The following is a 26198-nucleotide window of genomic DNA, read 5'->3' as shown; positions in this document are numbered from 1 at the left end:
GGAAATGTAGACCTGAGTCCAACTATCTATATTATAATACCATAAGCCACAACCTGGGGTAGATTTGCATCTTAATCGTGGGCTCAAAAGAAACCCGTCACCAGGACCATGGGATAGGCTACTTTCTACTGGAACGCATCCAACCTTGGAGGTAACGGTTGTGCTCAGTAGGGAACGTACTGTAGCACAAATGTTTTTCAACGGAATAACAAATACGTGCTTTCTCATACAAGTAACTCAGTTTCAATGTTTTCTCTGTTCTAAACACAACCCAATTAGCATATGAGAACAAAACCAGACACACAAAAACATGACACAACAGTGTGTTCATTTCCAGGCTAATCTACTGTTTATTTAATGCAAATTACAGTACCAGGTAACTATTTCTCTGAACCAAGTCACAGACAGAAATATTTACAGGGAGAGGGGACATTAAGCATACCTTCACAGAACAAAAGGTTTATATTCAAAATGAAATCAAAATTTCAGTCACAGAGGCATTCAAGTAGTAGTAATGTTATAGTTTTTTCTGTTGTAAATTGAATATAACCCAGACCTTCTTTTATACATATAATTTTTTTAAACATTGTTTTGTACATATGTTATCCTTAAAGTCACAAGAAGTGGTCACATTGTTTGTTTTACAGGCCAGATGATTGGATAGCAACACATTTACGGATGGAAATATTACAAGCAAGCATACAAATATATGCTTTAAAAAAATGTAATAAAAAACATGAAGGATCGGTGCTACATAACATCTCTCCCAGAGTGCTGTTGAGAATGTGGACACAAATCCTACAGACAAATTGTTTATTGCCATAGCTGAGAAAGTAATACTGAATACGACAAGACTTCCCCCAGAACCGTGTGGGGTTGTATGCGCATCTCTCATAAAACCATATAAACACATTTTAAAACCCACCCCAAACCTTCCTGGAAAGAGAATGATTTTCTCAGACACTTTAAAAAGACAATAAGACAACTCCCCCAACCCACCACCACCAAAAGGGGTCCCAAAGTCAAAGACACACAGCCAATCGTACAAAAAGAAACGTGACGTGATGAGTGTGGTCTGTGTGACACCTGGCTATTGCAGTGAATTGTGGTACATGTAAGATCAGAGAGGTGGAAAGGGGAAGTCAACAGCACTCCAGGAAGGAATAGGGTGAAGTTGCCCTGTACGCTGGTCTCGAGTCAGTTTAGCGTTTTCCCCACTATGGTTAGGATTTCGGGAGGCCAAGCTGAAACTAGATCTGTGCGTAAGGGCAATTTCACACCAGAACCTCCAGGTAGGACCATGGAGGGAGGGGACCTGGGGAAGAGCAGAGAGAATGAGTGGAAGCAAAGGCACTCCAACCTATAGATATACTATACATTACTGGTTATTCTTACAATGATACAGCTGGCACCTACTGTACAGTTTAGATTGAACTATATGGCTGGAGGAAAAAAACAAAGCTGATCTACAGTTTGACTATACAATAACTTTTAACCTGAATGTTTTTTTATTTTGTATTCTTCTTTATATCATTCATTTTTGTTGTTTTTTCTCATTAACAGTTCTTGGGTCTGCCTATTTACATACATACCACAGGAAGACACGCACACGTAAGCCAGTTTGGTGAAGAGCATCTACAAACATAAATACAAACACATTTGTGTGTACTTTTTGTATAGGTCTTCAAAGTGTTGAGGGATGGGATGGCAGGACTTTCAGTTGCAAAAGAAGAGCAGGAAAGGGTTAAGTCAGAATGAGGAAGGACTTCCAACAGTGGTTTAAAATGACATGGGTCTGCGTCTGAAATGACACTATTCCCTACTACTTTTGCCCAGAGCTATGTGGACTGTGGTCAAAAGCAGTGCACTAAATTATAGGGAACATTCAGACACAGAATGGTAACAAAAGATTGTGAGGAAATGCAATCATACGCCCGCATCCAAGCATCCTTCATAGCCAGTCCCCGAAACCCACCCACTAACAAGAAACAGAACAACACCAGGCTTTACTAGTCATAATGTCTATCTGACAAGCAGCAGGAAAGTAATACAGAGGTCCTGGTCTTCACTGAAATCACATGTAAGACAGAATCTCTTTCTTGCTCTTAGGTCTGTTCTGGCAAAGTTTTGTCGGTATGGCATTACCCTTAGGGGAAAAATGCGGTAAAACTCATTTATGCACCGTTTCTCAGAGCTAAAAGGGGGACGTACCCAAAAAACGTGCGGCGTTGCGAGACAACTGTTGCCCTACGAGCAGAATCTCAAAATGGTGCTGCATAGCAGGAGTGTGATTTCTGAAGTGGGAGAGAGAGTAGCTGACACAATTCTACAATATATCAATTGTGTATGTGTACATTGAACACAGACACAGATATCGAGGTCAACCATTAAAAGTCGCGACGTCATCAAGGTCCTCAGATGTATATATATATATGAATGGGTGGGAAGGGGTCGACAGGGGCCCCAAGGGGCCACAGTCTGAACGTAAGGCTGTTGCAGGACGCATGTAGAGGCCTCTCTTACACAGAGAGAGTGGGATGACTATATCTAGCATATGAAACAAAGAAGATTGTCTATGGAAACAAACACGTCAGAGTACTTTTGTATACTTATATAGCTATACATTATCTCTACACTAAACACACCCGGTCCCCTCCTCTTCAAAGTACAGAAAGATGAAGAGCAGCTCTGAGAACGTATCACGGTTGTCCTTTTTGTACAAATAAATAAACAAACATTAAAACGATGGGAGAGGAGAGGGTGGAGGTGGTAGGGGAATAACGAAGTTCCGATTCGGTTTTCCTTGTGTTCATCTTTGTCGGGCGTCAGTTTTCTTGCTTTGCTTTATTAATTGGTTGGTGTGCCGCCATGCCACTGTTGTTGTCCAGGAGCTCGGGCGTGGGCAGCGGGGTTAGGAAGAGGTTTCAGGTGGAGGCGTTGGAGGCGGAGGCAGCGTTGGTGGTATGGCCACGGTCTCCGCTGTTGGCATCTGGAAATGGAAGCAGTACGTTATACAACTTGCCTTTAATGAGGAGAGCTCTGGGCCCTTATTCACAAAGTGTCTCGGAGTAACAGCGCTGATCTGCGATCAGGTCCACTCTTTCCACAATGTTATTCATTATTTTCTAAAAGGGGAATTCTGGTCCTAAATCAGCACTCTAGACGCTATACTCTGGGACGCATTGTGAACACGGGCCCTGGTTAGTACTGAGAAGAGACTCTAGCCAGGAGTAGTGAGAGGTGAGGGTGAGGACAGAAGAGAGAGAGAAGTTCCCAATCCTTCAATGACCCATAGCCCCTGCCACAAGAACCCTAGTTTACACCTATCCAACCCTGCCAGATCTACAAACGTGTCTAGAGGTCGATTTAGGAATGGCAATAGTGGGAGAGACAGAGAGACCAGCTGAGAGAGAGAGAGACCCGGGTGAGAGAGAGAGAGAGAGACCGGGTGAGACAGAGAGTGAGAGAGAGAGACCGGGTGTGAGACAGAGAGAGACAGAGAGAGACCGGGTGTGAGACAGAGAGAGACAGAGAGAGACAGAGAGAGACAGAGAGAGACAGAGAGAGACAGAGAGAGACAGAGAGAGACAGAGAGAGACAGAGACCGGGTGAGAGACAGAGAGAGACAGAGACCGGGTGAGAGACAGAGAGAGACAGAGACCGGGTGAGAGACAGAGAGAGACAGAGACCGGGTGAGAGACAGAGAGAGACAGAGAGAGACAGAGACCGGGTGAGAGACAGAGAGAGACAGAGACCGGGTGAGAGAGAGAGACAGAGACCGGGTGAGAGAGAGAGACAGAGACCGGGTGAGAGAGAGAGACAGAGACCGGGTGAGAGAGAGAGACAGAGACCGGGTGAGAGAGAGAGACAGAGACCGGGTGAGAGAGAGAGACAGACAGGGGGGTGGGGGGTGTAATGACCTGAGGGTGCGGAGGCGTTGGTAGGAGTGAAGGCCCCGGGCTGATTCCGGGCGTGGGCGGGGATGAGGATGGAGGCTAAGGAGGGGTTACTGGACAACTCTGGGGAAGCAGAGAAAGAAACACCACGTCAGACAAAATCACCTACAGATAGACAGCACATCTAATATTTACAACTACAGAGCCGACTATCACATTCACCATCATCCTACCGGAGTCATAGCATGCGTTCACTATGATCACATCGTAATCAATCACCATCCTACCTGAGTCACAGCATGCGTTCACTATGATCACATCGTAATCAATCACCATCCTACCTGAGTCACAGCATGCGTTCACTATGATCACATCGTAATCAATCACCATCCTACTGGAGTCACAGCATGCGTTCACTATGATCACATCGTAATCAATCACCATCCTACTGGAGTCACAGCATGCGTTCACTATGATCACATCGTAATCAATCACCATCCTCATATTCACTAAGTCAAATTCTATGGCTATGGACCAAATATGCATACTCCCATCATGGATTTAAAAGAGCTGGATTGGTGTAAATAGTGAATAGAGGGCTTTTCCAACAATGTCACATCCACGACAAGTGTGAAAGTGCACACTTTGTGAGAAGGGTGGAGAGTCAGGATACAACCACATTCTACCATTTACAACCACAGACCCAACTACAGTTACCTATAGAAACCTATTCAACCATTTACAACCACAGACCCAACTACATTTACCTATAGACACACATTCTACCATTTACAACCACAGACCCAACTACAGTTACCTATAGACACACATTCTACCATTTACAACCACAGACCCAACTACAGTTACCTATAGACACACATTCTACCATTTACAACCACAGACCCAACTACAGTTACCTATAGACACACATTCTACCATTTACAACCACAGACCCAACTACAGTTACCTATAGACACACATTCTACCATTTACAACCACAGACCCAACTACAGTTACCTATAGACACACATTCTACCATTTACAACCACAGACCCAACTACAGTTACCTATAGACACACATTCTACCATTTACAACCACAGACCCAACTACAGTTACCTATAGAAACCTATTCTACCATTTACAACCACAGACCCAACTACAGTTACCTACAGACACACATTCTACCATTTACAACCACAGACCCAACTACAGTTACCTATAGACACACATTCTACCATTTACAACCACAGACCCAACTACAGTTACTTATAGATACACATTCTACCATTTACAACCACAGACCCAACTACAGTTACCTATAGATACACATTCTACCATTTACAACCACAGACCCAACTAGTTACCTATAGATACACATTCTACCATTTACAACCACAGACCCAACTACCCAACAACAGTTACCTATAGACACACATTCTACCATTTACAACCACAGACCCAACTACAGTTACCTATAGACACACATTCTACCATTTACAACCACAGACCCAACTACAGTTACCTATAGACACACATTCTACCATTTACAACCACAGACCCAACTACAGTTACCTATAGACACACATTCTACCATTTACAACCACAGACCCAACTACAGTTACCTATAGACACACATTCTACCATTTACAACCACAGACCCAACTACAGTTACCTATAGACACACATTTACAACCACAGACCCAACTACCCAACTACAGTTACCTATAGACACACATTTACCATTTACAACCACAGACCCAACTACAGTTACCTATAGATACACATTTACCATTTACAACCACAGACCCAACTACAGTTACCTATAGACACACATTCTACCATTTACAACCACAGACCCAACTACAGTTACCTATAGATACACATTCTACCATTTACAACCACAGACCCAACTACCCAACTACAGTTACCTATAGATACACATTCTACCATTTACAACCACAGACCCAACTACAGTTACCTATAGACACACATTCTACCATTTACAACCACAGACCAAACTACAGTTACCTATAGATACAAATTTACCATTTACAACCACAGACCCAACTACCCAACTACAGTTACCTATAGACACACATTCTACCATTTACAACCACAGACCCAACTACAGTTACCTATAGAAACCTATTCTACCATTTACAACCACAGACCCAACTACAGTTACCTAGACACACATTCTACCATTTACAACCACAGACCCAACTAGTTACCTATAGACACACATTCTACCATTTACAACCACAGACCCAACTACAGTTACCTATAGAAACCTATTCTACCATTTACAACCACAGACCCAACTACAGTTACCTATAGACACACATTCTACCATTTACAACCACAGACCCAACTACCCAACTACAGTTACCTATAGATACACATTCTACCATTTACAACCACAGACCCAACTACCCAACTACAGTTACCTATAGATACACATTCTACCATTTACAACCACAGACCCAACTACAGTTACCTATAGACACACATTCTACCATTTACAACCACAGACCCAACTACAGTTACCTATAGACACACATTCTACCATTTACAACCACAGACCCAACTACAGTTACCTATAGACACACATTCTACCATTTACAACCACAGACCCAACTACAGTTACCTATAGACACACATTCTACCATTTACAACCACAGACCCAACTACCCAACTAGTTACCTATAGACACACATTCTACCATTTACAACCACAGACCCAACTACAGTTACCTATAGACACACATTCTACCATTTACAACCACAGACCCAACTACAGTTACCTATAGACACACATTCTACCATTTACAACCACAGACCCAACTACAGTTACCTATAGACACACATTTACAACCACAGACCCAACTACCCAACTACAGTTACCTATAGACACACATTCTACCATTTACAACCACAGACCCAACTACAGTTACCTATAGATACACATTCTACCATTTACAACCACAGACCCAACTACAGTTACCTATAGACACACATTCTACCATTTACAACCACAGACCCAACTACAGTAACCGAAAGATACACATTCTACCATTTACAACCACAGACCCAACTACCCAACTACAGTTACCTATAGATACACATTCTACCATTTACAACCACAGACCCAACTACAGTTACCTATAGACACACATTCTACCATTTACAACCACAGACCCAACTACAGTTACCTATAGACACACATTCTACCATTTACAACCACAGACCCAACTACAGTTACCTATAGAAACCTATTCTACCATTTACAACCACAGACCCAACTACAGTTACCTAGACACACATTCTACCATTTACAACCACAGACCCAACTACAGTTACCTATAGACACACATTCTACCATTTACAACCACAGACCCAACTACCCAACTACAGTTACCTATAGATACACATTCTACCATTTACAACCACAGACCCAACTACAGTTACCTATAGACACACATTCTACCATTTACAACCACAGACCCAACTACAGTTACCTATAGACACACATTCTACCATTTACAACCACAGACCCAACTACAGTTACCTATAGAAACCTATTCTACCATTTACAACCACAGACCCAACTACAGTTACCTAGACACACATTCTACCATTTACAACCACAGACCCAACTACAGTTACCTATAGACACACATTCTACCATTTACAACCACAGACCCAACTACCCAACTACAGTTACCTATAGATACACATTCTACCATTTACAACCACAGACCCAACTACAGTTACCTATAGACACACATTCTACCATTTACAACCACAGACCCAACTACAGTTACCTATAGACACACATTCTACCATTTACAACCACAGACCCAACTACAGTTACCTATAGACACACATTCTACCATTTACAACCACAGACCCAACTACAGTTACCTATAGACACACATTCTACCATTTACATCCACAGACCCAACTACCCAACTAGTTACCTATAGACACACATTCTACCATTTACAACCACAGACCCAACTACAGTTACCTATAGACACACATTCTACCATTTACAACCACAGACCCAACTACAGTTACCTATAGACACACATTCTACCATTTACAACCACAGACCCAACTACCAACTACAGTTACCTATAGACACACATTTACAACCACAGACCCAACTACCCAACTACAGTTACCTATAGATACACATTTACCATTTACAACCACAGACCAAACTACAGTTACCTATAGATACACATTTACCATTTACAACCACAGACCCAACTACCCAACTACAGTTACCTATAGACACACATTTACAACCACAGACCCAACTACCCAACTACAGTTACCTATAGATACACATTTACCATTTACAACCACAGACCAAACTACAGTTACCTATAGATACACATTTACCATTTACAACCACAGACCAAACTACAGTTACCTATAGATACACTACCATTTACAACCACAGACCCAACTACAGTTACCTATAGAAACCTATTCTACCATTTACAACCACAGACCCAACTACAGTTACCTAGACACACATTCTACCATTTACAACCACAGACCCAACTAGTTACCTATAGACACACATTCTACCATTTACAACCACAGACCCAACTACAGTTACCTATAGACACACATTCTACCATTTACAACCACAGACCCAACTACCCAACTACAGTTACCTATAGATACACATTCTACCATTTACAACCACAGACCCAACTACCCAACTACAGTTACCTATAGACACACATTCTACCATTTACATCCACAGACCCAACTACAGTTACCTATAGACACACATTCTACCATTTACAACCACAGACCCAGCTACAGTTACCTATAGACACACATTCCACCATTTACAACCACAGACCCAACTACAGTTACCTATAGACACACATTCTACCATTTACAACCACAGACCCAACTACAGTTACCTATAGACACACATTCTACCATTTACATCCACAGACCCAACTACCCAACTAGTTACCTATAGACACACATTCTACCATTTACAACCACAGACCCAACTACAGTTACCTATAGACACACATTCTACCATTTACAACCACAGACCCAACTACAGTTACCTATAGACACACATTCTACCATTTACAACCACAGACCCAACTACCAACTACAGTTACCTATAGACACACATTTACAACCACAGACCCAACTACCCAACTACAGTTACCTATAGATACACATTTACCATTTACAACCACAGACCAAACTACAGTTACCTATAGATACACATTTACCATTTACAACCACAGACCCAACTACCCAACTACAGTTACCTATAGACACACATTTACAACCACAGACCCAACTACCCAACTACAGTTACCTATAGATACACATTTACCATTTACAACCACAGACCAAACTACAGTTACCTATAGATACACATTTACCATTTACAACCACAGACGAAACTACAGTTACCTATAGATACATTCTACCATTTACAACCACAGACCCAACTACAGTTACCTATAGAAACCTATTCTACCATTTACAACCACAGACCCAACTACAGTTACCTAGACACACATTCTACCATTTACAACCACAGACCCAACTAGTTACCTATAGACACACATTCTACCATTTACAACCACAGACCCAACTACCCAAGTACAGTTACCTATAGACACACATTCTTCCATTTACAACCACAGACCCAACTACAGTTACCTATAGACACACATTCTACCATTTACAACCACAGACCCAACTACAGTTACCTATAGACACACATTCTACCATTTACAACCACAGACCCAACTACAGTTACCTATAGACACACATTCTACCATTTACAACCACAGACCCAACTACAGTTACCTATAGAAACCTATTCTACCATTTACAACCACAGACCCAACTACAGTTACCTATAGACAGACATTCTACCATTTACAACCACAGACCCAACTACAGTTACCTATAGACACACATTCTACCATTTACAACCACAGACCCAACTACAGTTACCTATAGACACACATTTACCATTTACAACCACAGACCCAACTACAGTTACCTATAGACACACATTCTACCATTTACAACCACAGACCCAACTACAGTTACCTATAGACACACATTCTACCATTTACAACCACAGACCCAACTACCCAACTACAGTTACCTATAGAAACCTATTCTACCATTTACAACCACAGACCCAACTACAGTTACCTATAGAAACACTATTCTACCATTTACAACCACAGACCCAACTACAGTTACCTATAGACACACATTCTACCATTTACAACCACAGACCCAACTACAGTTACCTATAGAAACCTATTCTACCATTTACAACCACAGACCCAACTACAGTTACCTATAGAAACCTATTCTACCATTTACAACCACAGACCCAACTACAGTTACCTATAGAAACCTATTCTACCATTTACAACCACAGACCCAACTACAGTTACCTATAGACACACATTCTACCATTTACAACCACAGACCCAACTACAGTTACCTATAGATACACATTCTACCATTTACAACCACAGACCCAACTACAGTTACCTATAGACACACATTCTACCATTTACAACCACAGACCCAACTACAGTTACCTATAGACACACATTCTACCATTTACAACCACAGACCCAACTACAGTTACCTATAGACACACATTCTACCATTTACAACCACAGACCCAACTACAGTTACCTATAGACACACATTCTACCATTTACAACCACAGACCCAACTACAGTTACCTATAGATACACATTCTACCATTTACAACCACAGACCCAACTACAGTTACCTATAGATACACATTCTACCATTTACAACCACAGACCCAACTACAGTTACCTATAGACACACATTCTACCATTTACAACCACAGACCCAACTACAGTTACCTATAGACACACATTCTACCATTTACAACCACAGACCCAACTACAGTTACCTATAGAAACCTATTCTACCATTTACAACCACAGACCCAACTACAGTTACCTAGACACACATTCTACCATTTACAACCACAGACCCAACTACAGTTACCTATAGACACACATTCTACCATTTACAACCACAGACCCAACTACCCAACTACAGTTACCTATAGACACACATTCTACCATTTACAACCACAGACCCAACTACAGTTACCTATAGACACACATTCTACCATTTACAACCACAGACCCAACTACAGTTACCTATAGACACACATTCTACCATTTACAACCACAGACCCAACTACAGTTACCTATAGAAACCTATTCTACCATTTACAACCACAGACCCAACTACAGTTACCTATAGAAACCTATTCTACCATTTACAACCACAGACCCAACTACAGTTACCTATAGAAACCTATTCTACCATTTACAACCACAGACCCAACTACAGTTACCTATAGACACACATTCTACCATTTACAACCACAGACCCAACTACAGTTACCTATAGATACACATTCTACCATTTACAACCACAGACCCAACTACAGTTACCTATAGACACACATTCTACCATTTACAACCACAGACCCAACTACAGTTACCTATAGACACACATTCTACCATTTACAACCACAGACCCAACTACAGTTACCTATAGACACACATTCTACCATTTACAACCACAGACCCAACTACAGTTACCTATAGACACACATTCTACCATTTACAACCACAGACCCAACTACAGTTACCTATAGATACACATTCTACCATTTACAACCACAGACCCAACTACCCAACTACAGTTACCTATAGATACACATTCTACCATTTACAACCACAGACCCAACTACAGTTACCTATAGACACACATTCTACCATTTACAACCACAGACCCAACTACAGTTACCTATAGACACACATTCTACCATTTACAACCACAGACCCAACTACAGTTACCTATAGAAACCTATTCTACCATTTACAACCACAGACCCAACTACAGTTACCTATAGACACACATTCTACCATTTACAACCACAGACCCAACTACAGTTACCTATAGACACACATTCTACCATTTACAACCACAGACCCAACTACCCAACTACAGTTACCTATAGACACACATTCTACCATTTACAACCACAGACCCAACTACAGTTACCTATAGACACACATTCTACCATTTACAACCACAGACCCAACTACAGTTACCTATAGACACACATTCTACCATTTACAACCACAGACCCAACTACAGTTACCTATAGAAACCTATTCTACCATTTACAACCACAGACCCAACTACAGTTACCTATAGACACACATTCTACCATTTACAACCACAGACCCAACTACAGTTACCTATAGACACACATTCTACCATTTACAACCACAGACCCAACTACAGTTACCTATAGACACACATTCTACCATTTACAACCACAGACCCAACTACAGTTACCTATAGACACACATTCTACCATTTACAACCACAGACCCAACTACAGTTACCTATAGACACACATTCTACCATTTACAACCACAGACCCAACTACAGTTACCTATAGACACACATTCTACCATTTACAACCACAGACCCAACTACAGTTACCTATAGACACACATTCTACCATTTACAACCACAGACCCAACTACAGTTACCTATAGACACACATTCTACCATTTACAACCACAGACCCAACTACCAACTACAGTTACCTATAGACACACATTTACAACCACAGACCCAACTACCCAACTACAGTTACCTATAGATACACATTTACCATTTACAACCACAGACCAAACTACAGTTACCTATAGATACACATTTACCATTTACAACCACAGACCCAACTACCCAACTACAGTTACCTATAGACACACATTTACAACCACAGACCCAACTACCCAACTACAGTTACCTATAGATACACATTTACCATTTACAACCACAGACCAAACTACAGTTACCTATAGATACACATTTACCATTTACAACCACAGACCCAACTACAGTTACCTATAGACACACATTCTACCATTTACAACCACAGACCCAACTACAGTTACCTATAGAAACCTATTCTACCATTTACAACCACAGACCCAACTACAGTTACCTATAGACACACATTCTACCATTTACAACCACAGACCCAACTACAGTTACCTATAGACACACATTCTACCATTTACAACCACAGACCCAACTACAGTTACCTATAGACACACATTCTACCATTTACAACCACAGACCCAACTACCCAACTACAGTTACCTATAGATACACATTCTACCATTTACAACCACAGACCCAACTACCCAACTACAGTTACCTATAGACACACATTCTACCATTTACAACCACAGACCCAACTACAGTTACCTATAGACACACATTCTACCATTTACAACCACAGACCCAACTACAGTTACCTATAGACACACATTCTACCATTTACAACCACAGACCCAACTACAGTTACCTATAGACACACATTCTACCATTTACAACCACAGACCCAACTACAGTTACCTATAGACACACATTCTACCATTTACAACCACAGACCCAACTACAGTTACCTATAGACACACATTCTACCATTTACAACCACAGACCCAACTACAGTTACCTATAGACACACATTCTACCATTTACAACCACAGACCCAACTACAGTTACCTATAGACACACATTCTACCATTTACAACCACAGACCCAACTCCCACAGTTACCTATAGACACACATTTACCATTTACAACCACAGACCCAACTACAGTTACCTATAGACACACATTCTACCATTTACAACCACAGACCCAACTACAGTTACCTATAGATACACATTTACCATTTACAACCACAGACCCAACTACCCAACTACAGTTACCTATAGACACACATTTACAACCACAGACCCAACTACAGTTACCTATAGACACACATTCTACCATTTACAACCACAGACCCAACTACAGTTACCTATAGATACACATTTACCATTTACAACCACAGACCCAACTACAGTTACCTATAGACACACATTCTACCATTTACAACCACAGACCCAACTACAGTTACCTATAGAAACCTATTCTACCATTTACAACCACAGACCCAACTACAGTTACCTATAGACACACATTCTACCATTTACAACCACAGACCCAACTACAGTTACCTATAGACACACATTCTACCATTTACAACCACAGACCCAACTACAGTTACCTATAGACACACATTCTACCATTTACAACCACAGACCCAACTACAGTTACCTATAGACACACATTCTACCATTTACAACCACAGACCCAACTACAGTTACCTATAGACACACATTCTACCATTTACAACCACAGACCCAACTACAGTTACCTATAGACACACATTCTACCATTTACAACCACAGACCCAACTACAGTTACCTATAGAAACCTATTCTACCATTTACAACCACAGACCCAACTACAGTTACCTATAGACACACATTCTACCATTTACAACCACAGACCCAACTACAGTTACCTATAGACACACATTCTACCATTTACAACCACAGACCCAACTACAGTTACCTATAGACACACATTCTACCATTTACAACCACAGACCCAACTACAGTTACCTATAGACACACATTCTACCATTTACAACCACAGACCCAACTACAGTTACCTATAGACACACATTCTACCATTTACAACCACAGACCCAACTACAGTTACCTATAGACACACATTCTACCATTTACAACCACAGACCCAACTACAGTTACCTATAGACACACATTCTACCATTTACAACCACAGACCCAACTACAGTTACCTATAGACACACATTCTACCATTTACAACCACAGACCCAACTACAGTTACCTATAGACACACATTCTACCATTTACAACCACAGACCCAACTACAGTTACCTATAGACACACATTCTACCATTTACAACCACAGACCCAACTACAGTTACCTATAGATACACATTCTACCATTTACAACCACAGACCCAACTACAGTTACCTATAGAACACATTTACCATTTACAACCACAGACCCAACTACAGTTACCTATAGACACACATTCTACCATTTACAACCACAGACCCAACTACAGTTACCTATAGACACACATTCTACCATTTACAACCACAGACCCAACTACAGTTACCTATAGAAACCTATTCTACCATTTACAACCACAGACCCAACTACAGTTACCTATAGACACACATTCTACCATTTACAACCACAGACCCAACTACAGTTACCTATAGACACACATTCTACCATTTACAACCACAGACCCAACTACAGTTACCTATAGACACACATTCTACCATTTACAACCACAGACCCAACTACAGTTACCTATAGAAACCTATTCTACCATTTACAACCACAGACCCAACTACAGTTACCTATAGAAACCTATTCTACCATTTACAACCACAGACCCAACTACAGTTACCTATAGAAACCTATTCTACCATTTACAACCACAGACCCAACTACAGTTACCTATAGACACACATTCTACCATTTACAACCACAGACCCAACTACAGTTACCTATAGAAACCTATTCTACCATTTACAACCACAGACCCAACTACAGTTACCTATAGACACACATTCTACCATTTACAACCACAGACCCAACTACAGTTACCTATAGACACACATTCTACCATTTACAACCACAGACCCAACTACAGTTACCTATAGACACACATTCTACCATTTACAACCACAGACCCAACTACAGTTACCTATAGACACACATTCTACCATTTACAACCACAGACCCAACTACAGTTACCTATAGATACACATTCTACCATTTACAACCACAGACCCAACTACAGTTACCTATAGACACACATTCTACCATTTACAACCACAGACCCAACTACAGTTACCTATAGACACACATTCTACCATTTACAACCACAGACCCAACTACCCAACTACAGTTACCTATAGACACACATTCTACCATTTACAACCACAGACCCAACTACAGTTACCTATAGACACACATTCTACCATTTACAACCACAGACCCAACTACAGTTACCTATAGACACACATTCTACCATTTACAACCACAGACCCAACTACAGTTACCTATAGACACACATTCTACCATTTACAACCACAGACCCAACTACAGTTACCTATAGACACACATTCTACCATTTACAACCACAGACCCAACTACAGTTACCTATAGACACACATTCTACCATTTACAACCACAGACCCAACTACAGTTACCTATAGACACACATTCTACCATTTACAACCACAGACCCAACTACAGTTACCTATAGACACACATTCTACCATTTACAACCACAGACCCAACTACAGTTACCTATAGACACACATTCTACCATTTACAACCACAGACCCAACTACCCAACTACAGTTACCTATAGAACCATTCTACCATTTACAACCACAGACCCAACTACAGTTACCTATAGACACACATTCTACCATTTACAACCACAGACCCAACTACAGTTACCTATAGATACACATTTACCATTTACAACCACAGACCCAACTACCCAACTACAGTTACCTATAGACACACATTTACAACCACAGACCCAACTACCCAACTACAGTTACCTATAGACACACATTCTACCATTTACAACCACAGACCCAACTACAGTTACCTATAGACACACATTCTACCATTTACAACCACAGACCCAACTACAGTTACCTATAGACACACATTCTACCATTTACAACCACAGACCCAACTACAGTTACCTATAGACACACATTCTACCATTTACAACCACAGACCCAACTACAGTTACCTATAGAAACCTATTCTACCATTTACAACCACAGACCCAACTACAGTTACCTATAGACACACATTCTACCATTTACAACCACAGACCCAACTACAGTTACCTATAGACACACATTCTACCATTTACAACCACAGACCCAACTACAGTTACCTATAGACACACATTCTACCATTTACAACCACAGACCCAACTACAGTTACCTATAGACACACATTCTACCATTTACAACCACAGACCCAACTACAGTTACCTATAGAAACACATTCTACCATTTACAACCACAGACCCAACTACAGTTACCTATAGACACACATTCTACCATTTACAACCACAGACCCAACTACAGTTACCTATAGACACACATTCTACCATTTACAACCACAGACCCAACTACAGTTACCTATAGACACACATTCTACCATTTACAACCACAGACCCAACTACAGTTACCTATAGACACACATTCTACCATTTACAACCACAGACCCAACTACAGTTACCTATAGACACACATTCTACCATTTACAACCACAGACCCAACTACAGTTACCTATAGACACACATTCTACCATTTACAACCACAGACCCAACTACAGTTACCTATAGACACACATTCTACCATTTACAACCACAGACCCAACTACAGTTACCTATAGACACACATTCTACCATTTACAACCACAGACCCAACTACAGTTACCTATAGACACACATTCTACCATTTACAACCACAGACCCAACTACAGTTACCTATAGATACACATTCTACCATTTACAACCACAGACCCAACTACAGTTACCTATAGACACACATTCTACCATTTACAACCACAGACCCAACTACAGTTACCTATAGATACACATTCTACCATTTACAACCACAGACCCAACTACAGTTACCTATAGACACACATTCTACCATTTACAACCACAGACCCAACTACAGTTACCTATAGACACACATTCTACCATTTACAACCACAGACCCAACTACAGTTACCTATAGACACACATTCTACCATTTACAACCACAGACCCAACTACAGTTACCTATAGACACACATTCTACCATTTACAACCACAGACCCAACTACAGTTACCTATAGACACACATTCTACCATTTACAACCACAGACCCAACTACAGTTACCTATAGACACACATTCTACCATTTACAACCACAGACCCAACTACAGTTACCTATAGACACACATTCTACCATTTACAACCACAGACCCAACTACAGTTACCTATAGACACACATTCTACCATTTACAACCACAGACCCAACTACAGTTACCTATAGATACACATTCTACCATTTACAACCACAGACCCAACTACAGTTACCTATAGACACACATTCTACCATTTACAACCACAGACCCAACTACAGTTACCTATAGATACACATTTACCATTTACAACCACAGACCCAACTACCCAACTACAGTTACCTATAGACACACATTCTACCATTTACAACCACAGACCCAACTACAGTTACCTATAGACACACATTCTACCATTTACAACCACAGACCCAACTACAGTTACCTATAGACACACATTCTACCATTTACAACCACAGACCCAACTACAGTTACCTATAGACACACATTCTACCATTTACAACCACAGACCCAACTACAGTTACCTATAGACACACATTCTACCATTTACAACCACAGACCCAACTACAGTTACCTATAGACACACATTCTACCATTTACAACCACAGACCCAACTACAGTTACCTATAGACACACATTCTACCATTTACAACCACAGACCCAACTACAGTTACCTATAGACACACATTCTACCATTTACAACCACAGACCCAACTACAGTTACCTATAGACACACATTCTACCATTTACAACCACAGACCCAACTACAGTTACCTATAGACACACATTCTACCATTTACAACCACAGACCCAACTACAGTTACCTATAGACACACATTCTACCATTTACAACCACAGACCCAACTACAGTTACCTATAGACACACATTCTACCATTTACAACCACAGACCCAACTACAGTTACCTATAGACACACATTCTACCATTTACAACCACAGACCCAACTACAGTTACCTATAGACACACATTCTACCATTTACAACCACAGACCCAACTACAGTTACCTATAGACACACATTCTACCATTTACAACCACAGACCCAACTACAGTTACCTATAGACACACATTCTACCATTTACAACCACAGACCCAACTACCCAAATACAGTTACCTATAGACACACATTCTACCATTTACAACCACAGACCCAACTACAGTTACCTATAGACACACATTCTACCATTTACAACCACAGACCCAACTACAGTTACCTATAGACACACATTCTACCATTTACAACCACAGACCCAACTACAGTTACCTATAGAAACCTATTCTACCATTTACAACCACAGACCCAACTACAGTTACCTATAGATACACATTCTACCATTTACAACCACAGACCCAACTACAGTTACCTATAGACACACATTCTACCATTTACAACCACAGACCCAACTACAGTTACCTATAGACACACATTCTACCATTTACAACCACAGACCCAACTACAGTTACCTATAGACACACATTCTACCATTTACAACCACAGACCCAACTACAGTTACCTATAGAAACCTATTCTACCATTTACAACCACAGACCCAACTACAGTTACCTATAGACACACATTCTACCATTTACAACCACAGACCCAACTACAGTTACCTATAGACACACATTCTACCATTTACAACCACAGACCCAACTACAGTTACCTATAGACACACATTCTACCATTTACAACCACAGACCCAACTACAGTTACCTATAGACACACATTCTACCATTTACAACCACAGACCCAACTACAGTTACCTATAGATACACATTCTACCATTTACAACCACAGACCCAACTACAGTTACCTATAGACACACATTCTACCATTTACAACCACAGACCCAACTACAGTTACCTATAGACACACATTCTACCATTTACAACCACAGACCCAACTACAGTTACCTATAGACACACATTCTACCATTTACAACCACAGACCCAACTACAGTTACCTATAGACACACATTCTACCATTTACAACCACAGACCCAACTACAGTTACCTATAGACACACATTCTACCATTTACAACCACAGACCCAACTACAGTTACCTATAGATACACATTTACCATTTACAACCACAGACCCAACTACAGTTACCTATAGATACACATTTACCATTTACAACCACAGACCCAACTACAGTTACCTATAGATACACATTTACCATTTACAACCACAGACCCAACTACAGTTACCTATAGACACACATTCTACCATTTACAACCACAGACCCAACTACAGTTACCTATAGACACACATTCTACCATTTACAACCACAGACCCAACTACAGTTACCTATAGACACACATTCTACCATTTACAACCACAGACCCAACTACAGTTACCTATAGAACCATTCTACCATTTACAACCACAGACCCAACTACAGTTACCTATAGATAACACATTTACCATTTACAACCACAGACCCAACTACAGTTACCTATAGACACATTCTACCATTTACAACCACAGACCCAACTACAGTTACCTATAGACACACATTCTACCATTTACAACCACAGACCCAACTACAGTTACCTATAGACACACATTCTACCATTTACAACCACAGACCCAACTACAGTTACCTATAGACACACATTCTACCATTTACAACCACAGACCCAACTACAGTTACCTATAGACACACATTCTACCATTTACAACCACAGACCCAACTACAGTTACCTATAGACACACATTCTACCATTTACAACCACAGACCCAACTACAGTTACCTATAGACACACATTCTACCATTTACAACCACAGACCCAACTACAGTTACCTATAGACACACATTCTACCATTTACAACCACAGACCCAACTACAGTTACCTATAGACACACATTCTACCATTTACAACCACAGACCCAACTACAGTTACCTATAGACACACATTCTACCATTTACAACCACAGACCCAACTACAGTTACCTATAGACACACATTCTACCATTTACAACCACAGACCCAACTACAGCTACCTATAGACACACATTCTACCATTTACAACCACAGACCCAACTACAGCTACCTATAGACACACATTCTACCATTTACAACCACAGACCCAACTACAGTTACCTATAGACACACATTCTACCATTTGGCCTACAACTACAGGCCCAACTTTCACATTCACCATCATAGCATATTTAGCCTTTATTTTAACCATGGGAAGTCCCATTGAGAGTAAGGTCTCTTTTACGAGGGAGCCCTACATTACAAAGTAGCAAGGAATAGTGACAATTACAATCAATCATACTCACAGCATTAATTCGCTCTGATCAAATTTAAATCACAATCACAATCATCTAATGGGCTAATAGTCACATTCCCCATTACCAACCACCATGCTAATCAGCAGTCAAATTTGGCATGTATAAAAACACAATTCCTATTCAAGTCAAAGTTCTGTGATGAGTAGACTGGCATCCATATTGAGTGGTCCCATGAGTGTTCCAGTCAAATTGCAGTGGTCTGAGGGTCTTTGTCCATTCTAGTAATTCTGTAGGAGATACAGAGCTGTGTATGAGCTCCATCCATACCCTGTGTGGAGAAGTTGAAGAGCAGGGGCTTCTCGCGCCCGTTGGGCAGCTTGAGGTTGGGGTCCCGGAGCTCGTCGAAAAAGGTGTGGGCACAGGCCTCCAGGGGCGTGAAGCGCGCTGTGGGCGTGTACTCCAGCAGCCGCGAGCACAGAGCGATGGCCTCAGGGGGCGTGCGCGGCCGGAACACCTGAGAGCCAATCACACAAGGCTGAAACCGGTCAATGACACAGGTTAGAGGTGACACGTCAGCTAAAGCTCCTGGGTGAAGATTACCCTAGGTACAGATCTAGGATCAGCTTCCCCCAATCCTAGCCTTAAGCATTAGTGGGGAATATGCAAAACTGACCAAAGATCAGCATCCAGAGACAACTTCACCCTACACCTGCTAAACATTATACAGTGCCTGTGCAAAATCCAAATTTAATTATTTTTTAAAATTTAAATCTAAGGCTGCAAAATGTGCAAGGGTGAAGACTTTCACTAGGCACCGTATATCTACACACACACACACACACACACTACAGGTGGAATGACAGGGTTTTCAAATCTTGCTCCACTTTAAACAATTTTACAAAGCCTTAAATAGCATTCTTTAAGTCTTCATACCTTTGAAGTGACTGTTTAAAGTGGGACCTAAAATGTCTAGTAGATTCACTTTTATTCAGAAACTCACAGGCCAGAGGACAGTGCAGTATTACACCACCAGAGGGAGTGTAAACATATCTTAAAAGGTGCAGCATGGTCAATCCCAATCTCGGCATTGGCAGTGCAGCATTTATGGTGATATGGCCACTGCAGAAGTCAGGGTAATCATAATTCTTGCGCTTCACCGAGCAGCACAAAGCTGTTTTGAAGGAAGTGAGTTTGTGTTTATACAGGACCTCCCGCCCTCACCCACCGTCAACCAATCATGTCAATGCGGAGCCATACGGAGCCTTCCGCATTGTTACAAAATTTGAGAGGCGCAAAGAGATGCGGTACGGAGCTCAATTTGGCCACACCCCCCAAACGGCATCTCCGGCCACATTTTCAGATCAAGCATAAATTGTCTCTTGCAGAGGGGAGAGCTGGTGTAAAACCGTGGGACAAATATTCCGGTCCCAATTAGCTCCCTACCTGTATCCCTAACATGCTGACCAAACCGCACCCATGCGCCATTGTGTGCAAGTTGATTTTGTTCACCCACATCAGAAGCGATCAGGACACGCAGGTTGAAATATCAAAAGAAACTCAACCAATATTAATTTGGGGACAGGTCAAAAAGCATTAAACATGCATGGCAATTTAGCTAGCTAGTTTGCTGTTGCTAGTCGAATTTGTCCTGGGATATAAACATTGGGTTGTTATCTTACCTGAAATGCACAAGGTCCTCTACTCCGACAATTAATCCACACATAAAACGGTAAACCAAATACGTTTCTCGTCATCTCTCCTCCTTCCTTCAGGCTTCTTTGGACTTTATATGGCGGTTGGCAACCAACTTTACAGCATTACTACAACTGACCGGACTGTGGACCTAACTCCATCAATCAACCACGTGGGTATATGCTCCTAAAAACCAATGAGGAGATGGGAGAGGCCGGACTTAGAAACAATTTCTATTTTAGCGCCTGGCCATGCAGCCCTCGCTGACGCGCACGAGCAGTGTGGGTGCAATGATTGAATAACATGCATGTGTACATTTATTTAGTGACGCGAGCGGTGTGGTCAGCATGTAACCCTTCGATGTGTGCAGATTTGTAATGTGGAATACTTTTCCAACCCTTCAGATGTGGAAACACTGAAGGGTTAGAGCCTATGGGGAGCGTAATAGGCAGCGAATTTGGACCAGCTGTCCCTTTTGCCACCAATGTGGTGCGGCACATTGTGAGTCCTGCACATGCTGTTCAACCTGCAGATTCTAGAACGCACTCTATGTGAGGGTTTGTGCGTACACTGCTCTTCCTCTGCTTGCCCCTGGGGCTGGTGACCGTGTGAAAGTGTTTAACATCTCAAGAACAGTGGGGTTCACTGATGCATGAGTGAGATTTGAAGACGGGGGAGGGGGGGGGAGAGACACTCAGATGTAGGCAACAGATTTTAAAATAGTAAAAAAACGGTTCCTGTACCTGTTGACTCACCTTAGTCCATGGGTGTGCCTTGATCTGAGGGAACTTAAACTCAGTGTAGTTGGGATTCATCTCTCTGATCTGCTCCCGAGTGGGAGTGCCGAGAACCTGGGGAGACACGGAGACAGAGGAACCGTTTTCCCATCGATACGTACAACTATGTACATTTGAAGTATCAGGTGTGTACTTAATACAAAACAGAAGTTAATCACTCATTACATTAGTTACAATACCACCAGGGTTGTTCTTAATTCAGAATTTGGGAATTGACTCCCATTCAATTCATCAGTTGAAATTCTAGTTGGATTGGCCACACCCCACAGGATGTAGAATTTGAGTGACAGGAAATATAATTTAATTCAGTGCAATTCAAAGAAATTCCACTCAGTCATAGAACATGGGAGTTTCATTCAATTTGACAGGTCACACTTCCAGATAGCAAAGAATATATCACTTTTCTTTGGAAACAATGTTCATACTCTTAACCTTAGTGCTTAGAATAGCAAATTATAATTCCACCAACCATTTCATTTGTTTAGCTTCTTTTTGAAGGCTCTAGGGTCAACTTGAGGGATAAATTCTGGGAAATGTAGTACTTACAAAAAAGTGATTAAAGAGATAATATCTTCAAATATTCGCCTACAGGTTTTGTTTTGCTTGATCATTCATTTTAACAGTGTGTCCTAAAAATCATTTGTTTCATCAATATTTTATGTACAATATGTACACTGAACAAAAATATAAACGCAACATGCAAAAATTTGAAAGACTTACCTAAGTTACAGTTCATATAAGGAAATAAGTCAATTTAAATAAATAAATAAATTAGGCCCTAATCTATGGATTTCACATGACTGGGAATACAGATATGCATCTGTTGCTTACAGATACATTAAAAGAAAAGGTAGGGACATGGATCATAAACCAGTCAGTGTCTGTGACCACCATTTAACTTATGCACACATCTCATGCACACATGTTAGCATAGTTGGCTTTTGATTGTGGCCTGTGGAATGTTGTCCCACTCCTCTACAATGGCTGTGCGAAGTTGCTGGATATTGGTGAGAACTGGAACGAGCTGTCATACACGTTGATCCGGAGCATCCCAAACATGCTCAATGGGTGACATGTCTGGTGAGTATGCAGGCCATGGAAGAACTGGGACATTTTCAGTATCCAGGAATTGTGTACAGATCCTTGCGACATGGGGCCATGCCTTATCATGATGAAACATGAGGTGATGGCGGCAGATGAATGGCACAACAACGGGCCTCAAGATCACGTCACGGTATCTCTGTGCATTCTTTTGGGTGACGGTCCGGCTTATCGTCTCTCTGTTGACATTTGAAGGCAGGTGTTTTTACCTTGATGATCTCCACCAGCTGATCCACCCCACTGTCACCAGGAAAAATGGGTTGCCCTAGCAACAGTTCTGCTAGAACGCAGCCAGCGGACCATACATCTGCAGAGGATGGAGAAATACTGTGAGGACTCACACACACACACACAGACACTAGTAGTGGGAGTGTATATATGCTGGAGGTGTAGTCAGCGTAAGGTGCTAGTAGTGGGAGGTGTAGTCAGCGTAAGGTGCTAGTAGTGGGAGGTGTAGTCAGCGTAAGGTGCTAGTAGTGGGAGGTGTAGTCAGCGTAAGGTGCTAGTAGTGGGAGGTGTAGTCAGCGTAAGGTGTTAGTAGTGGGAGGTGTAGTCAGCGTAAGGTGTTAGTAGTGGGAGGTGTAGTCAGCGTAAGGTGTTAGTAGTGGGAGGTGTAGTCAGTGTAAGGTGTTAGTAGTGGAAGCGTACCTATGCTGGAGGTGTAGTCAGTGGCCCCAAAGATGAGCTCGGGGGCTCTGTAGTACCGTGAGCAGATGTAGGACACATTGGGCTCACCACGAACCAGCTGCTTCGCACTGCCAAAGATAACCAAGGAAGGCAGGAAGGAAGGAAGGAAGGAAGGAAGGAAAGTTGGTAGGTAAGGACAGTCAAAAGGAGGATTTGAGACTTGAAACTGCTTTTTCTTTTATGTATACCAGTTAGTAGTTTCCTCAATTCCTCTCAAAGGAAAAAAGGATGGAGGAAGCAAGGTAACGAAGCCAGTAACGTTTTCAGACAGCTTCAAACACAGCCCCAACCTAGTCCATCACATAAAAAAAAATGATTACTAGAACTCGGGCCCAGACCACAGCAAATTGCTGTTGTGTGAGCCTGAGGGACTTCGTCCATTCTAGAAATTATATTCTATGAGCTGGGCTAGGTTGAGTCTATGTCTGAAAACATTACTAGCTGTCAAATCCTTGCTTCCTCCATCAATATGGCTCCATTGTATTTCAATGTTCCAGCCCACCTGCCAAAGTCACAGAGCTTGAGCACGGCTGTCTCTGGGTCCAGCAGCAGGTTCTGGGGCTTGATGTCCCGATGGCAGATCCCAAAGGAATGGATGTAGGCCAAGCTCCGGAAGAGCTGGTACATGTACATCTGCAGAGAGAGATGTGGACACACAACTTAGTACATGCGCTAAGCTAGCTACACAATGACATGAGTGGTAGGCCTATAGAGTACAGGCAATTCCTGCTCCCTCGTATTCAATGGGCTAAAAATAACAGCGTTGCCAGTGTTCAAATCCCCCAG

General features: G+C 41.5%; 1 protein-coding gene and 1 long non-coding RNA gene across 12 annotated transcripts in view; both read right to left on the bottom strand.

Annotated features, from left to right (window-relative positions):
- Positions 1 to 326: 326 nt before the first annotated feature.
- Positions 327 to 26198, bottom strand: part of LOC106575154 (glycogen synthase kinase-3 beta) — a 65105-nt gene continuing 39233 nt past the window's right edge. Inside the window, exons 5-11 of one of the 4 annotated variants that reach the window (XM_045698784.2) lie at positions 25915 to 26045; positions 25374 to 25480; positions 24935 to 25032; positions 23571 to 23678; positions 21463 to 21670; positions 3921 to 4019; positions 327 to 2989 (exon numbers count right to left, since the gene is read on the bottom strand). In XM_045698784.2, coding sequence (XP_045554740.1) covers positions 2925 to 2989; positions 3921 to 4019; positions 21463 to 21670; positions 23571 to 23678; positions 24935 to 25032; positions 25374 to 25480; positions 25915 to 26045 — 816 coding nt within the window. In that variant the 3' untranslated portion in view covers positions 327 to 2924. The remainder of the gene's footprint in view (positions 2990 to 3920; positions 4020 to 21462; positions 21671 to 23570; positions 23679 to 24934; positions 25033 to 25373; positions 25481 to 25914; positions 26046 to 26198) is intronic. The other 3 variants (XM_045698786.2, XM_045698785.2, XM_045698787.2) reach the window with 3 other exon arrangements.
- On the bottom strand, positions 6480 to 12685 carry LOC145861351 (uncharacterized). 8 transcript variants are annotated; one of them, XR_014381073.1, is made up of 4 exons: positions 10923 to 11480; positions 8084 to 9963; positions 6851 to 7514; positions 6480 to 6800 (listed from the first exon to the last, which is right to left on the bottom strand). It is a non-coding gene; the product is annotated as an uncharacterized LOC145861351 (long non-coding RNA). The 8 variants fall into 8 exon arrangements; XR_014381077.1 differs by having other exon boundaries at positions 6480 to 7514; positions 8084 to 8337; positions 8588 to 9963; XR_014381076.1 differs by having other exon boundaries at positions 6480 to 7514; positions 10923 to 11028; positions 11379 to 11480.

This window comes from Salmo salar, chromosome 17 (assembly GCF_965601325.2).
Source record: "Salmo salar chromosome 17, fSalSal1, whole genome shotgun sequence".
Taxonomy (NCBI): Eukaryota; Metazoa; Chordata; class Actinopteri; order Salmoniformes; family Salmonidae; genus Salmo; species Salmo salar.
The sequence above is the reverse complement of the archived record's forward strand: the minus strand, read 5'-3'. Positions and strand labels throughout refer to the sequence as shown.